Source organism: Odocoileus virginianus, chromosome 28, assembly GCF_023699985.2.
Source record: "Odocoileus virginianus isolate 20LAN1187 ecotype Illinois chromosome 28, Ovbor_1.2, whole genome shotgun sequence".
NCBI lineage: Eukaryota > Metazoa > Chordata > Mammalia > Artiodactyla > Cervidae > Odocoileus > Odocoileus virginianus.
Genome location: NC_069701.1, coordinates 43,594,316 through 43,609,757, shown reverse-complemented (window position 1 = coordinate 43,609,757; position 15,442 = coordinate 43,594,316). Strand labels below are relative to the sequence as shown.

Sequence of the window (15,442 nt, the reverse complement as noted above, 5' to 3'; positions counted from 1 at the left end):
TCGGCTCTGTCTATGGGGCCCCAAACAAAGCCCAGACTCCCACTTACCTGCAGGTGCCTTTGTACTTCTACTGCCCCAAGAAGGTGTTTGTTACAAAACCAAACGTGAGCCCGCTTGCCCAACACACAGCAAAGCCAATGTGCTGACACAGACTGCCGGAAAGAAGTGCGGTGTCTGCTGCAGGCACCAAGCAAGGAGAACTCGCAGCTCAAGTTCAGAAGACCTGAACTCCCCCATGGTCTCAGAGATGGGGCTTTTTTTTTTTTTCTTTCTGAATTACATTTATTTATTTATGGCCATGGCTTGCAGGATCTTAGTTCTCTGACTAGGGACTGAACCCACGGCCTCAGCAGTGAAAGCATGGAGTCCTCACCATTGGACTGTTGGAATTTCTTGGGGGAAGGTCTTTAAAGACAGTGTGAGGGAGAGGGTCACAGGGTGGGTGACTAGCTCGTGCACAGCTCTCAGGGAGGTCGTAGGGTGAGGTAATAGGGCGATGTTTCAAGAGCCTCAGTCATCACCCTTCTGGTTCCAGCTGTGCTTGTGGGCAGCCTGCAGTTAACTTCTTCCACCTGGTGGGGGTTTCAGTCTCTGCAAAGCAGCTCAGGATGTGGCTCACGATATGATCTACAGCTGTTGAGGAGGAAGTACTTTATGGCTAAACTACTATTACTATGTCTTGCTTGACTGTTTTCCTTTGCTTCTGCTTTTTTTTGCTTCTCTTATTTGCCCTTTGGAACTCAGGGAGGGCTTGGAGGCTAGACCTTTTCTGCAAACAAGAGGCAGGGAATGTTATGCCCAATGTCTGAATCCCTGAGCAGGAAGAGAGAAGGCCTCCAAGACAATGCAACTCGCAAAAAGGGAAGTTTATTGCTGACTCGAGTCAGGGCTCCTGCCGCATCCAATGCAGTGGTGCGGGGTCAGAGAGCCCCAAGCCCAAGGTGTTACCCAAATTTATAGGGTGTGCATAAGCAGTTGGTAGCTGGCTTAAGCGGATTGGTTACATGCTTGTGAAGCAATTTTATTGGTACAAACTTTCGCCGGCTTTTTTTTTTTTATTTCAAGGCACATTTAATTTAATATGAAGAGTGCAATACAAAAGGCCCAAATACAATGAAGGAACACATTCCCCCATTGACACCAACGACAATGCTCTTTCAACACGTGCCTGTTGAATGGAATGGGGATTTAATAAATTTCACTACTGAAAAAAATAATGCAGTGAGTCTCATCACAGCCAATATCCTTATACAATCTAGTTGTGAAATGAATGTTTATAACGCTTCAAACAGTTTAAAACCTGAAGTTTGACACCACACCTTCATGTTTGTACAGTCCTCAGTAAGATTATCTACAGTATTAGCAACCATTCAAAGAACAAATCAGTGAGTAAAACCACACTGATTTAAGGCTCAGTCAAGTAACAGAGAGCCCCAAACGAAATGGTTAAACAGATGAACTACTTGTACTGACATCTGTTATTTGATTCACTCATGACTATTAAGTTGGTTCTTGGCAAATAAACCCTTTAAAGGCAAAATTCACCTCATTTGAGTGTGACCCAGAAGTTCAACAACAATCACGAAGTCCACAGTCTTATTGGCAAAACTGATATACAGTGTCTCTAAGTCACTATGCTCAAGGTTAAGAGCGATGCATATTCCATCTTTACGTTTGCTGGAATTTTACATGTTCAATTCATGGTTTTAAATCTCTAGGTTTTCATTCCTCCAAACTGTCTGAAGACACAGTGTGCCACAGACTTAAGACTTCTGTTTCTCCCTCTATTTTCTTCACACAGAAACATTTCTCAAGTGTCTACATGTTCTAGAAGGGGAATTTTTCGGAGGTGGCCACTTCTTCGGAATAGTCCGACGCCATCAGGCCTCTGAAGCAAGGGGAGGGGGAAGAGAAAAAAGCTGAAACACAAGGTTCATCTGGTAAGTTTTACATTAACCTTTACAAGCTGGATAGTATAAGAATGTGGCTTTTTGGCTCAAAAAGTCTGAGTCTTGGTGTGGAAACGAGTACGTGGCTGTCCCACCACAGCTTTCTCGCAGTGGGACTGTCAGGGAAGTCTTGACTGGGGAGTATGATTTGTTTACCTATCAGGCGTAAACTTCCAGGCACTCAGTTCATTTTGGGCTTGTTCCAGTTTGTCTTTAGTCTGTTCCAGTTCACTTTTCATTTTTAGGAATAACAAGTTGATCGCTGGGTCCACCATCGTTGATCTCAGTTGGGCAACGCTAGGCTGCTGGACTTGCTTGAGGTACTGGATCTGAGTAGTACACCTCTTGCATCTCTTGCTCCTTGGTTGCTAGTCGCATTACAAGAATGTTTTCCCTGCGTGCAGATTCTTGCTGCTGTTGCTTTAGTTTTTCTTCAGATTCCCTTAAGCCAGTTACATCATTAGAGTTGAGATCTGTGTACTTGCCCTCCAGAGCTTGCACATATGCTTCATACTGTTTCCACCTTAGAATTAATTCATCTCGTGCCATAACTTTGAAGTCTGTTTCACTCAGTCGAACCTTTTTGGGAAGAGGTTCTTCGTTGGTCGTCTTGAATCCTCTCCAGATGGAGGCCGCGCCGGCCCCCGCCCAGTCACATAGGCCGACCCCGCGCTGTCCTCTCGCCGCCCAGGCCGCCCGACCGCGCCGCCGCCGCCGGCCCCCGCGCTCCTCCTCCGCGCCGCAGCCCCGGCGCTCCCCTTTATTTGCGGGTCTCGCTGCCTCGCCGGCTTTTCTCAAACTTGGGCGTTCGCGGGCTTTTCAGCTTTCCCTTGATAGATTCCCTTTGTTTCTTACTGGGCGCATATTGATTGGCTGGCTCCAGGTGGCCTGATGGGGGTAGGGAATCTTACCATTTCGGGGGAAGCCGAAACTTAGGTCCGGGCCGCCTGTCATGGTGTTAGCCCTGGCAGCCTCACATTCCCCCGTCTTGTTGTTTCTGTAGAGGAATCTTTCTCTTCATCCTGGGCTACCATCTGATATTGTTGCCTCAATACCATAATCTGAATGGTATTTAGACGTTCTTTAATAAATGACACTAGCCAGTTTAAAATACAAGGGCCAAACGTGAGTGTTAATTATAGCACTATAAGTGGGCCCAGGAGGGTGGAAACTAAGGTGGTCAGCCAGGGGGAGCGTTGAAACCAAGACTCAACCCATCCCTGCTGGGCCTCCCGTTCCCTCTTGCGTTGCGCCAGTCCCTCTCTCACTTTTGCCATAGATTCTCTTACTACTCCTGTATGGTCTGCATAGAAACAACATTCTTCTCCCAGAGCCGCGCAGACCCCACCCTGCTGGAGAAAAACCAAGTCTAATCCTCTCCTACTCTGCAAGACCACCTCAGACAAGGAAGTCAGCGACTTCTCTAAGTGGCTGATTGATTCTTCTATGTGAGTTATATCTTCATCTATAGCAGCTCGTAGGGAGGAAAACCCTTGGCCTTGCAGAGATAGTGAAGCTATTCCTGTCCCTGCTCCTGCCAGCTCAAGACTGAACAAGGCTGCCATGGTGATCGCACTGATTGGCTCTCTCTATTGTCTTAGCATTTCCCGGTCCCAATGTGAGTACATAACCTCTTCAGAGTGGTATAAGGTGTGGCTTGCCGCACGTGATTGCAGTGAACCCAGGGTCCAATCCCGTCGACCTTGACAGCGGTAGGAGTGGTAAGGAGAGCAACATAAGGGCCTTTCCATCTAGGCTCTAATACTTTCGATTGGTGCCGTTTTACCCAAACCCAATCACCTGGGCCAATGTTATGTGAGGGGATGGCCCCCTTATTTTGACCCTCAGGTATCTCTCGAATCAATTTCCAAACATGGTTATGCACCTTACTTAATGCCATCAGAGTTTGCTGGAATTATCCCAAAGTAGGGGGTGGCAGGCATTCTCCTTCAAAAATAGGACACACAGGAGGGGGTCTTCCATACAGAATCTCAAAAGGGGTAAGATTCAGCTTATAAGGGGTGTTACACGCCTGAAAGAGTGCGAAGGGGAGGAGGGTCACCCAGTCCCCGCCAGTCTCTATTGCCAACGTTGTCAAAGTTTCTTTTAGGGTCCAATTCATTCTCTCAACCTGTCCTGAGCTCTGGGGATTATATTCACAATGTTACTTCTATTTCATCCCCAGAGCTTGGGCCAGCCCTTGTACAATCTGGCTCACAAAGGCAGGTCCGTTATCAGAGCCCATAGTCACTGGCAGCCCGTACCTAGGCACCATCTCCTCTAAGATCTTTTTAGCAACCACTATTGCTGTCTCTCCCTTAGTGGGGAAGGCCTCCACCCACCCCGAGAAGGTATCTACCAGAACCAGCAGATAGTGGTACCCATACTTGCCTGGCCTTACCTCAGTGAAATCTATGTCCCAGTGTTGCCCTGGCTTTTCCCCTCAGTACCTCGTTCCCGAGTGCTGCTTCTTCTCTGCCCTCATTAGCTGGCACGCTTTGCAGGTCTGAATTATCTCTCATACAGTTGCATTTTGTCGAGGGAACCTCAGGCAGGCCGTCTGGAGAAGTGTTAGGGTCTTTTTTTCTCCCAAGTGTGTAGTTGTGTGCAGGTGTTCACAGGTGACGACCCAGGATGGCAGGCAATATCAGGTTGTTGTTTTGATCTCAGTACCATCCATCTTTGTCATCCTTCTGGAGGGTGGTATCCTCATTGATCCAGGCAAGATCAGGGAGGGAATATTCGGGAACTGGTGGCAAGGCCCCCATACCAGGAGGTGGAAGTCCCACGGCTAACATGGGGGTGGCATAGTCCCGGCTAGCCGCTTCTCGAGCGGCCGCATCAGCAGCACGATTGCCCCATGCCTTAGGGTCTTCTCCTTTCTGGTGACCGGAGGCATGTACTATTGTTACTGCCCGGGGCAGCTGGACAGCTTCCAGGAGCCTGCGAATCTCGGGCAGATTTTTGACCTCTTTTCCCTCAGCTGTCCGAAACCGCCTTTCTTGGTGTATGGGACCTTGAACATGGACAGTGCTGAAAGCACATCGGCTGTCAGTGAAAATGGTGACTCTCTTCCCTTTGGCTTGCTCCAGAGCCCGTATTAGGGCAATCAACTCTGCTTTTTGCGCAGAAGTGTTTGGGGGAAGTGTCTTAGCCCATATCGTTTGCCCTGACTCATCAACTATGGCGGCCCCCGACTTCCTTTGCCCATCTTTTACATAGCTGCTCCCATCGGTGAACCATACTAGCTCACTGTTGCTTAGCGGTACATCAGTTAAGTCTTTTCGTGCCGCCAGGGCCTCAGCCAGTATCTCACTGCAATCATGGAGAGGGCGGTCTTTCTTTGGGTTAGGTAGGAGCGTGACTGGATTCAGGAAGCAAGGGGTCTGAAAACGCACCTGTGGGGCATCGAGCAGCAAGGCCTGGTAATGTGTCAAGCGGGCATTGGAGATCCACTTACCCGCCGGCTGCTTTAAAACCCCTTCGATGGCATGGGGGGTGTAAACCCAGAGTTGCTGTCCATACGTCAACTTGTCGGCGTCGCGGACGAGGAGGGCAGTGGCTGCAATGATGCGAAGGCAAGGGGGCCACCCAGCAGCCACCGGGTCCAATCGCTTCGAAAGGTATGCCACCGGCCACTTCCATGGTCCCCATTGTTGCGTCAAGACCCCCTTTCCTATTCCTTGCTTCTCATCTACAAACAGCTGGAATGGCTTATTTGGGTTAGGCAGGGCAAGGGCTGGGGCTTCTAATAGGGCCCGTCTGAGTGTCTGGAAAGCTTGTTTCATTGGCTCAGTCCAAGTCCAGTTTGGGGTCTCTTTACTTCCCTCATACAAGGGCCGGGCCTTCTCAGCAAACCCCATGATCCACAGTCTGCAATATCCAACAGTCCCCAGAAACTCTCTCACCTGGCGGGGGGTCTTGGGCTCTGGTATCTGCAATATTGTTTCCTTCATGGCCTGGGTTAACCACCTTTGCCCCTGCCTGATCTTATACCCCAAATAGGTGACCTCTTGCTGGGCTATTTGCGCCTTCTTTGCACTAGCACAATACCCCAAAGTGCCTAGAGTCTGTAAGAGGTCCCCGGTGGCACAGCTGCATGCCTCCTCTGTGGTTCCAGCCAACATAAGGTCATCTACGTATTGCAGCTGGATGACCTCTGGGTGGCAAGCCCGATATTTGTAGAGGTCCTCACTCAGAGCCTCATTGAACAAGATAGGGGAGCTCTTGAACCCCTGTAGGAGACGGGTCCAAGTTAATTGTACTACCGGTTGGCCCTCCCCCTCGGTCCACTCAAAGGCAAATATCTCCTGTCTCTGGGCCGCCAGGGGTAGGCTGAAAAAAGCATCTTTCAAGTCCAACACAGCGTACCAAGTGTACTCAGGCAGCAAGCTGCTCAGGAGGGTATACGGGTTAGGGACAGTGGGGTGTATGTCACTCATCCGCTTGTTGACTTCTTGCAGGTCTTGGACAGGTCTGTAATCTGTCCCCCCAGCTTCTTCACTGGCAGTAAGGGGGTGTTCCAAGGGGATTGGCACCGCTTGAGAATTTTGGCATCCATGAGCCATCGAATGTGGGGAGTGATCCCCCACCGAGCTTCCTGGCTCATAGGGTACTGTCTCACCCTCACAGGAGTCGCCTCGGCCTTTAGCTCGATGACGACCAGATGTCTGTTTGGCCAGTCCTACTCCTGCCGTTTCTGCCCAGGCCAATGGGTATTTATGGACCCATGGTTGTACATCTGGTGCTATGACCTCTGAGGGCTTAGGCGCAAAAAGTCTGTATTCATCCCTTAAGGCTAGGGATAAGACATGTATCGGCTGTCCGAGTCCATCCGTGACTGACATTCCCCCAGGGTCAAAATGGATCTGAACATTAACTTTAGTCAATAAGTCTCTTCCAAGTAGAGGGGCTGGGCATTCTGGTTTCACCAAAAACGAATGGGACAGCTGGTGGGTCCCCAGATTTACTTTCTGTTCTGTGGTCCAACAATATCTTTTTGTCCCTGTGGCTCCCTGCACCAAGCTGGTTTTCTTAGACATTGGTCCCAGTTTTTGATTTAAAACAGAGTGTTGGGCGCCAGTATCTACCATGAAGCCAACGGGTTTCCCCTCCACATGTATGGTTACCCAGGACTCGGGGAGGGGTGCCGAGCCTTGACTCCCCCAGTCACTGTCTTCCCCCGCATATAGAACTCGAGTTCCAGGGGAGATTTTCTCTCTCTGGGTCGTTCCTCTCTTCGAGTCCCTTTTAGGGCACTCGTTTCTCCAGTGTCCCTGTTCTTTGCAGTAAGCGCACTGATCTTTCTTTAGGGCCTGCCTTTCTGGTTTCTCTTTTCCTCCTGTCCGGGGGTCTCGAGGCTCCCTCAGTTCTGTTCCGGCCTTTATCCCCGCAAAAAGAATCTGGGCTTGCTCCCTCTGGTTCTTCCGGTTTTCTCGCGCTCTATATTCTCTATCTTCCTTCCTGATCTTCTCAGCTTTCCTCCCGTTGAATTCGCTCTTCCCTTTCTTCTGGGGTCTCCCTATTATTAAATACCTTATCAGCTGCTTTCAGTAAATCTTGTATTGTCTGTTCTCCCAATCCGTCTATCTTTTGTAATTTCCTCCTGATACCTGGGGCTGCCTGATTCACAAACGCTAGTAGAACTGCAGCGCGTGACTCCTCACCCTGGGGGTCCATAGGTGTATATTGCCTAAAAGCTTCCATCAGCCTCTCTAGGAAGGCTGCCGGGCTCTCAGTGGGCTCTTGTCTTACTAAATCTACCTTCGCCAAATTTGTCGGCTTTCTTGCTGCGGCCCGCAGGCCAGCCATTAGAGTCTGGCAGTACACTCGGAGACGGTCCCTACCTTCCGCTCGCTCAAAATCCCAGTTAGGCCGCAACAGGGGAAACCCCTTGTCCACGAGATGAGGCTGGGCGGTTGGCCTCCTGTCGGCCCCCGGGACCCGTTTCCGCGCCTCTGCCAGGATTCGCTCCCGTTCTTCTGTGGTGAAGAGCACCTGTAACAGCTGCTGACAATCATCCCAGGTGGGGTTGTGAGTGAACAAAATGGAATCTAAGAGCTCACTGAGGCCTTGGGGTTTCTCTGAGAAAGGAGGGTTCTGGGTCTTCCAATTGTACAGGTCACTCATGGAAAAGGGCCAGTACTGATAGGTTCGCTCTCCGCCCGGGTTAGCTGGTCCCACTCGGACGGGGAGCGCCTGAACAGTGGATGAAGGTAACTCTGGGTGCCCAGGGTCTTGCCCACCCCATCTCCCCTAGTTCTCCCCCAGGCCCCCAATGCTGGCCCCCCCTCATGGTCGGTTCCCGTTGGCCCTCTTAATCTTCTTGGTTCACCCGTGGGAGCTTCTCTCCTCGGAGGGAATTGCAAGGAGGGCACATATGGCAGAGGCCTCATCTCCGTTTCTAGGTCTATCAGGTTTGGACAAGATGATTCCTGAAAGACTAGTTTTGGGTCCTCTTTCTTTTTGGTTTCCTCTGGGGGGGTCTCCATCACCAGGACCTGTGGATTAGAAGAACTAGGAGGTTTGTGAACGAAAGGTTTTAACCACTTAGGCAGATTTTCCACTAGATCCTGCCAAACCATAACATTGGGGACCTGACCCAGATGGCCCCAGGGAACAGGAGCCATAATCTTCTCCTTCACAGTCTTTATGATGGACGGTTGAAAGGTGCCTTCCGGAGACCATCCAACCTGGAAGGCGGGCCACTCTGCAGAGCAAAAAGTTATTAATTTACTTTTCTTGACTAGCAAAGACAAGTTATGGGCCCTGGCCCTGACATCCGAAAAATGGTCAGTCATGAGAGAAAGTGGGGTAGATTCTCCCTGACCCATGGTCAAAGAATAAATGGTAGGGAAGAGAGAGAGAGAAGAAGTCACTGAGAACAACCAGCAAAAATCCTACTGGGAGTGGTGGCGGCCAAGAGGTTGGGCTTATGGTATGCTTTTGAAACTGTTTATGTGCCTGCGTTGTTGCACGGAAGTTTTCTTGCTGGGGGCGGGCACCCTAGGGGTTTCTAGCCCGTTCCGTGACCCCCTTGTCCTCTCACGGGAGTCTTCAAGTGGCAGGCGCCCTAACGGCCTTTAAGTGCCTGACCCGTGCCCACACGAAGAATTTTAGGCCACGTCCTCAGTTAGGGATGTTAAAGGAGAGTTTCACCCGGTTGGGCTCTAGTTACTGAGGCTCACTTATTGTAGGGCCTTCAGAGTCCGCCAGGGTGTAGCCCTGGCCGGGACTCATCAATTGCCCCCACAACCGTTCGCCTGTTCACTGAAACTCCTGAAAAGAAAAGGAGTTGAGGGCAGATCAGAGAAGAAGAAGAGAAGGAGAATAAGTCAGAAGAGAGAGAAAAGAATGATGCATCAGAAGAGAATGAGACCAGAGACAATGCTGACATACACAAAAACACGGAGAGCCGAAGACAAACACACAGACAGACAAACGTCGGCCGACAACACAGCGCTGGGTCTTCAGGCCCGCTGAATTTTCTTGCCCTCCCAGTACTAGGTTCACCTTACCAAATGGCGTCCACTGCTCACCAGACTCTGAATCAGGAGAGGAACTCTCCTTCCCACAGAGTCGGCTGCCTTCCAGCGAGTCCGCTGGCCTCGGCCTTACGCTGGCTGGAACGTCCAATCCGTTCCCCCCTTTATAGAAAGCTTTTTCCTGCACCAGATACCTTCTTGCCTCACAGCAGGGCCTCAGATTTACATTGGACTTTCTTGTCCTGCTTGAGCACCGGTGCTGTTATCTATCCTTCCCCTCTGTCCTGGAAGTGTCCTCTTCCCCCTGTCAAGGTATCCTGGACGAGCCCCCAGATGTTATGCCCGATGTCCGAATCCCCGAGCGGGAAGAGAGAAGGCTTCCAAGACAATGCAACTCGCAAAAAGGGAAGTTTATTGCTGACTCGAGTCAGGGCTCCTGCCGCATCCAACGCAGTGGTGTGGGGTCAGAGAGCCCCAAGCCCAAGCTGTTACCCAAATTTATAGGGTGTGCATAAGCAGTTGGTAGCTGGCTTAAGTGGATTGGTTACATGTTTGCAAAGCAATTTTATTGGTACAAACTTTCACGGACTTTTTTCAAACTTGGGCGTTCGTGGGCTTTTCAGCTTTCCTTTGATAGATTCCCTTTGTTTCTTACTGGGCGCATATTGATTGGCTGGCTCCAGGTGGCCTGATGGGGGTAGGGAATCTTACCATTTCGGGGGAAGCCGAAACTTAGGTCCGGGCCGCCTGTCATGGTGTTAGCCCTGGCAGCCTCACAGGGAACACAGGTGGGAGGTCTGTCCCCGGGAGTTGTTGTTCCTGATGATTTTGGATTTTCTACACATACGATCATGTCACCTGTGAGCAAGGACAGTTTTATTTCTTCCTTCCCAATCTGTATGCCTTTTATTTCCTTTTCATGTCTTCATGTGTTAGCTAGGGCTTCTAGCATGGTGCTGGAAAGCAGTGGTGAGAGGGGTGCGTTTTTGCCTTGTTTCTGATCTTAGTGGGAAAGCTTTGAGTTTCTTACTGTTAGGTATGATGCTACCTGTAGGTTTTCTGTAGGTGTTCTTTATCAGTTTGAGGAAGGTGGTTTCTATTTCTAATTTCCTGAGAGTAAATCATTGGCAATCACTGTCAGACAGAGTGAAGTTTGTATAGATCACATCAGTTCGGTTCAGTTGCTCAGTCATGTCAGACTCTTTGTGACTCCATGGGCTGCAGAATGCCAGGACTCCCCGTCCATCACCGACTCCCAGAGTTTACTCAAATGCATGTTCACTGAGTCAGTGATGCTATCCAACCATCTCATCCTCTGCCATCCCCTTCTCTTCCTGCCTTCAATCTTTCTCAACAACAGGGTCTTTTCCAATGAGTCAGTTCTTCGCATCAGGTGGCCAAAGTACTGGAGTTTCAGCTTCAGCATCACTCCTTCTAATGAACACGCAGGACTGATCTCCATTAGGATGGACTGGTTGGATCTCCTCGAAGTCCAAGGGACTCTCAAGAGTCTTCTCCAACACCACAGTTCAAAAGCATCAATTCTTCACCACTCAGCTTTCTTTTCTTATAGATCACATAAAGGCCCATTTTAGATACATAATTTGCAAAATTTTTTTTTCCAATCTGTGTTGTCTTTTCACTTTCATAGTGATATTATTTGAAGCACAAATGTTTTTAATTTGATAAAGTCCAATTTACCCATTTTTTTTCTGTTGCTTTGCTTTTTGTGTCATATCTAAGAATCCTTTGCCAAACCCAAGGTGGTGAAGACTTACACCTATGTTTTCTTTTGAGAGTTCCATAGTCTTAGCACTTGTCTTGGGTCTCCTGTTGAGACTGATCTGTTTGTTGGTTGCTGCCCTGGGTCTTAGCTGCGGCCCGGGAGCTGCTCTCTAGCTGTGGCTTATGGGCTTGGGGCCCACGGCTTGTGGGATCCTGGTCTGCAGGGGTGGAGCCTCTGTGCCTTTCATTGCAAGGTGGATTCTTAAGCACTGGACGACCGGGGAAGTCCCTCTTGGGTCTCGTTCTGGTTAATTTTTGTGTATGGTGTGAAATAAGGCCATGTGAGTCTCCAGCTGTCCCAGTGCCATGGTTGAAAGAGTCTTTTCCCCCGTTAGACAGATCCCTCCCCACAAGGCGGGAATGTCTGGCTGCCGGTGATCACCAGTGAATGATGCCGGGTGTGCTCATGAGCCTTGCCCCTGGAGCACACAGTCCTGTCTGCAGAGCCCCCGCACCCACTGGCCTTTGGTGATGGGCTGTGCAGTCTTTGTGTTTCCCTCCACAGCTCTTGGCCTGGGCCTCTCTGGTACCCTGCAGGGCGTTTCCTAAGTCTGAGCTTCTGGGAGGCAAGATTGACTCTCATGGAAGGTTTCAGGCTCTGTCCCAGCTCTTCTTGGTGTTGACAATGCCAGCAGTCCTGGAGGGGCAGCACAGGCGGAAAACTGAATGCAGGGCCACGCTCTCGGCTGAGGCCTCTGGTCCTCTATCTGGCAAAACGAGGCAAGTGATTTTCCCCTGAAATCCAACGCTGGACTTGACATGATCGGTTCTTTAAAAATTTTATTTTTAATTGGAGGATCATTGCTTTTCCATATTGTGTGGTGTCTGCCACGTAAGGTGACTCGGGCACAGGTAGGCTTACGTCCCCGCCCTCTTGGCTTTCCCTCCCACCTCACCCCATCCCACCCCTCGGTCGTTGCGGAGCGCTGGGCTGAACTCCCGGTGCCTGACGGCAGCTTCCCGCCGGCCGGCTGTCCGACGCGCGTCGGCGAGCTTCCCGCGGGCCGGCTGTCTGACGCGCGTCGGCGAGCTTCCCGCGGGCCGTCTGTCCGACGCGCGTCGGCGAGCTTCCCGCGGGCCGGCTGTCTGACGCGCGTCGGCGAGCTTCCCGCGGGCCGTCTGTCCGACGCGCGTCGGCGAGCTTCCCGCGGGCCCTCTGTCTGACGCGCGTCGGCGAGCTTCCCGCGGGCCGTCTGTCTGACGCGCGTCGGCGAGCTTCCCGCGGGCCGGCTGTCTGACGCGCGTCGGCGAGCTTCCCGCGGGCGGTCTGTCTGACGCGCGTCGGCGAGCTTCCCGCGGGCGGTCTGTCTGACGCGCGTCGGCGAGCTTCCCGCGGGCCGGCTGTCTGACGCGCGTCGGCGAGCTTCCCGCGGGCGGTCTGTCTGACGCGCGTCGGCGAGCTTCCCGCGGGCCGGCTGTCTGACGCGCGTCGGCGAGCTTCCCGCGGGCCGGCTGTCTGACGCGCGTCGGCGAGCTTCCCGCGGGCCGTCTGTCTGACGCGCGTCGGCGAGCTTCCCGCGGGCCGGCTGTCTGACGCGCGTCGGCGAGCTTCCCGCGGGCGGTCTGTCTGACGCGCGTCGGCGAGCTTCCCGCGGGCCGGCTGTCTGACGCGCGTCGGCGAGCTTCCCGCGGGCGGTCTGTCTGACGCGCGTCGGCGAGCTTCCCGCGGGCCGGCTGTCTGACGCGCGTCGGCGAGCTTCCCGCGGGCCGTCTGTCTGACGCGCGTCGGCGAGCTTCCCGCGGGCCGTCTGTCTGACGCGCGTCGGCGAGCTTCCCGCGGGCGGTCTGTCTGACGCGTCGGCGAGCTTCCCGCGGGCGGTCTGTCTGACGCGCGTCGGCGAGCTTCCCGCGGGCCGTCTGTCTGACGCGCGTCGGCGAGCTTCCCGCGGGCGGTCTGTCTGACGCGCGTCGGCGAGCTTCCCGCGGGCGGTCTGTCTGACGCGCGTCGGCGAGCTTCCCGCGGGCCGGCTGTCTGACGCGCTTCGGCGAGCTTCCCGCGGGCCGTCTGTCTGACGCGCGTCGGCGAGCTTCCCGCGGGCCGTCTGTCTGACGCGCGTCGGCGAGCTTCCCGCGGGCCGGCTGTCTGACGCGCGTCGGCGAGCTTCCCGCGGGCCGTCTGTCTGACGCGCGTCGGCGAGCTTCCCGCGGGCCGTCTGTCTGACGCGCGTCGGCGAGCTTCCCGCGGGCCGTCTGTCTGACGCGCGTCGGCGAGCTTCCCGCGGGCGGTCTGTCTGACGCGCGTCGGCGAGCTCCCCGCGGGCCGTCTGTCTGACGCGCGTCGTGCGTGTGATTCAGTGCTGTTGCCTCAGTTCACCCGCCTCTCCCTCCCCGACTCCATCCACACGTCCGTTCTTTATGTCTGCGTCTCTGTTACCGCCCTGACAGTCGGTTCGCTCAGCAGCGCCATTTTGCTGGATTCCATGTATATGTGTCAGTATACAGTGTTTATCTTTGTCTTTCTGACTTGCTCACTCTGTATATCGGGCTGTAGGTTCACCCCCTCACTAGGACTGACTCAAGTCCATTCCTTTCACGGCCGAGTGCGGCCCCACTGTGTGCGTGTGCCGCCACATCGTTCGTTCGTCCGTCTGTCAGCGGGCGTCCACGCCGCTTCCCGGTGCCGGCCAGGCTGAGCGGGCTGCAGTGAGCATGGGCTGCGTGTGTCTATTTCAAACGACGGTTTTCTCAGGGTGCATGCCCAGCAGCGGGACTGCTGCGTCGCATGATAGCTGTAGTCATAGCTTTCTGGGAAATCTCCACACAGTTCTCCACAGTGGCCATATCAATTTACATTCCCACCCACTAGTGCAGGGGGCTTCGATGTGACCTGTTTTTTTAATGTTTATTTATTTGGCTGCACCAGGTCTTAGCCGTGGCACACCAGTCTTACCCGTGGCACGCCAGGCCTTACGCTGCAGCGTGTGGGATCTAGTCTCCTGACCGGGGACCGAACCTGGGCCCTCTGCACTGGGAACATGGAGTCTTAGCCTCTGGGCCACCAGGGAATCCCGATGTGATCTGTTTCTTCACGTGACTTAAGGGCATCTGGATCGAGCGTTCTCATTTCTGTGTTTTGCTTTTGATTTCGGGTGGGATAGTGGACCTACTGTGAACGTTTAGCCCTCCTCAGACTTCTGTTTCCATGTGACCACCACACATGAGACTACGAGTGCTCACAGTGTCCCAATTCTGCGTATTTTTTTAAAAAAAGCTTACTAGTGTTTAAAATTAAAAATAGAATATTAAGGAAACATCAGCTCGTCCATCTCTTGGCTACACATGGTTTTGATCACATGCTTATGATATTTTGTGTCCTGACTTTTTGTCACTACATAATAACAAAACCACAGTGATCCCACAGGCATTGGTACTGTTTGTCTGGAGTCCCCTTACCATCCACCCAGAGAGTATATCATAAGTCATATAAACAAGTGTCAGCCATTCAGTTTTAGGTGGTGGCTAATTCCATCTTCTGATAAATAATTTTGTGTTAACCAGCTTTTTCAACAAAATCTGTGAATTTGCAGTATCCTCTCCTCCCGATAAATGCTGAGAACTCAGAGCATGAAATGAAAAGGTCTGCCTGTGGGCGTCCTTGGTGGTCCAGGGGTTAAGCCTTTGCCTTCCAATGGAGGGGGCGCAGGTTCGATGCCTGGCTGGGGAGATATCCCACACACCTTGTGGCCAAAAACGCCAAAACATGAAACAGAAGCAGTATTATAACAGGTGCAATAAAGACTTACAACAAAAATGGTCCACATAAAAAAAAAGTCTAAAAAAATTTTAAAAAAAAGAGAGAGAGAGAGAAAAGGTCTGCGTGTAATACTGTACATTTCAGCAAATATTGCCAACACATTCTGGTTTCCACTACCACTGATGGTATGCCAGACATTTAGAAATGTCTTCTTCTGAGGAAGGCTGTAAGAAAAGAATCATGGTGAGACAAAGCTTGTTGAGGACAGTCTGTTTATTTAGCGGCTTCACAAGCCTAGAGAAGAATTTGCTAGACCGAGGTCAGAAGGAAGAGACACAGAAGAGGGGAGGGCTATTTGGTGGATCTGGGCCTTAGGCCCTAGGAGGTCAGCTCCAGCCTTAAGGTTATGTGAGAACCAGGGCGGAGCAGCAAGAAGCCAGGAAGGAGACGGTTGGAACAGCTCTGTGCCCATCAGAGGACGAGGGCTGGGTTTTCTGTGGCTCAGCCCCTGAGCAGCCTGCAGAGGGAGG

At 52.3% G+C, this 15,442-nt stretch overlaps 2 protein-coding genes across 12 annotated transcripts in view; one reads left to right on the top strand and one right to left on the bottom strand.

The window, feature by feature from the left end:
- The window catches only part of LOC110130980 (uncharacterized), a 151,354-nt gene that overhangs the window by 32,385 nt on the left and 103,527 nt on the right, over window positions 1-15,442 (top strand). For all 11 annotated transcript variants that reach the window (XR_011484450.1, XR_011484448.1, XR_011484446.1 and 8 more), the window contains exon 5: window positions 1,802-1,940. The gene's annotated coding sequence lies outside the window, so the exon portion shown is untranslated. The remainder of the gene's footprint in view (window positions 1-1,801; window positions 1,941-15,442) is intronic.
- On the bottom strand, window positions 1,046-10,187 carry LOC139031721 (uncharacterized). The gene is given in 6 exon segments (XM_070457092.1): window positions 1,046-2,290; window positions 2,292-2,748; window positions 4,623-4,831; window positions 5,348-5,511; window positions 7,796-7,930; window positions 10,145-10,187. Coding segments are annotated over 6 exon segments (1,197 nt in total). The 3' UTR covers window positions 1,046-2,101.